Genomic DNA, 705 nt, shown 5'->3' with positions numbered 1-705 from the left:
TTATTTATTTATTTTTACTATTATTTTTATTTTTACAGTATTTAGGGTTTGCAGTTTAGGGTTTAGGGTTTAGGGTTTAGGGTTGAGAGTGCATGGAGCGTTGATTAGATTCATAAACCCTCAAACGAGAGAGCGGGTGTAGCAACAAACAACAAGAAATAAAAAAGAACAACGAAACATAAAATAAAACAAAAAAAAAACAAAAAAAAAATAAATAAAATAATATTTATCTCTTCTATCCTCACCTGGTTTACACTTCTCCGCCGCCATCTCCGTCACCATAATGAGCTGCTTCACTGGGATTGTATCTAACACCCCAGACTCACACACCTGAACACAAACCCTAAACCCTAAACCCTAAACCCTAAACCCTAAACCCTAATTCCTGAGCCGTATCCCCCCCATAGATCCTAAACACGAAACCCTGAATGCTAAACCCTAAACCCTCGCAGCATCAGATAACGTCTTATTTCCTCTCTCTCTGTTTCATATAATATTTGTAGATTTCATTTTTTTGTTGAGGTGTAATTTATAAAGTATTTGGGGTGTATATACACCTGCATAATTTCTGATTGAGGAAATAAATAACGATCGGCGCAGTGCTCAGTTAAAGCTGCAGCAATTTCTTCTGAGCCCTTTACTGGGGGAACATCTAAACAAACATTGAAAGCCTTGGCTATACCAGCATCCTGTATACACCGCAAC

At 37.4% G+C, this 705-nt stretch overlaps 1 protein-coding gene across 1 annotated transcript in view; it reads right to left on the bottom strand.

Annotated features, from left to right (window-relative positions):
- The window catches only part of EMH_0042870 (N-ethylmaleimide-sensitive factor, putative), a gene marked incomplete at both ends in the record, with an annotated part of 3,153 nt that overhangs the window by 351 nt on the left and 2,097 nt on the right, over positions 1-705 (bottom strand). The window contains one exon of the mRNA XM_013495787.1: positions 246-330. Within this exon, the coding sequence (XP_013351241.1) occupies positions 246-330 (85 nt within the window). The remainder of the gene's footprint in view (positions 1-245; positions 331-705) is intronic.

Source organism: Eimeria mitis, genomic scaffold, assembly GCF_000499745.2.
Source record: "Eimeria mitis Houghton genomic scaffold, Emh_scaff1750, whole genome shotgun sequence".
Classification (NCBI taxonomy): domain Eukaryota; phylum Apicomplexa; class Conoidasida; order Eucoccidiorida; family Eimeriidae; genus Eimeria; species Eimeria mitis.
Note: the sequence above shows the minus strand (reverse complement) of the source record. Positions and strands in the feature narration are given on the sequence as shown.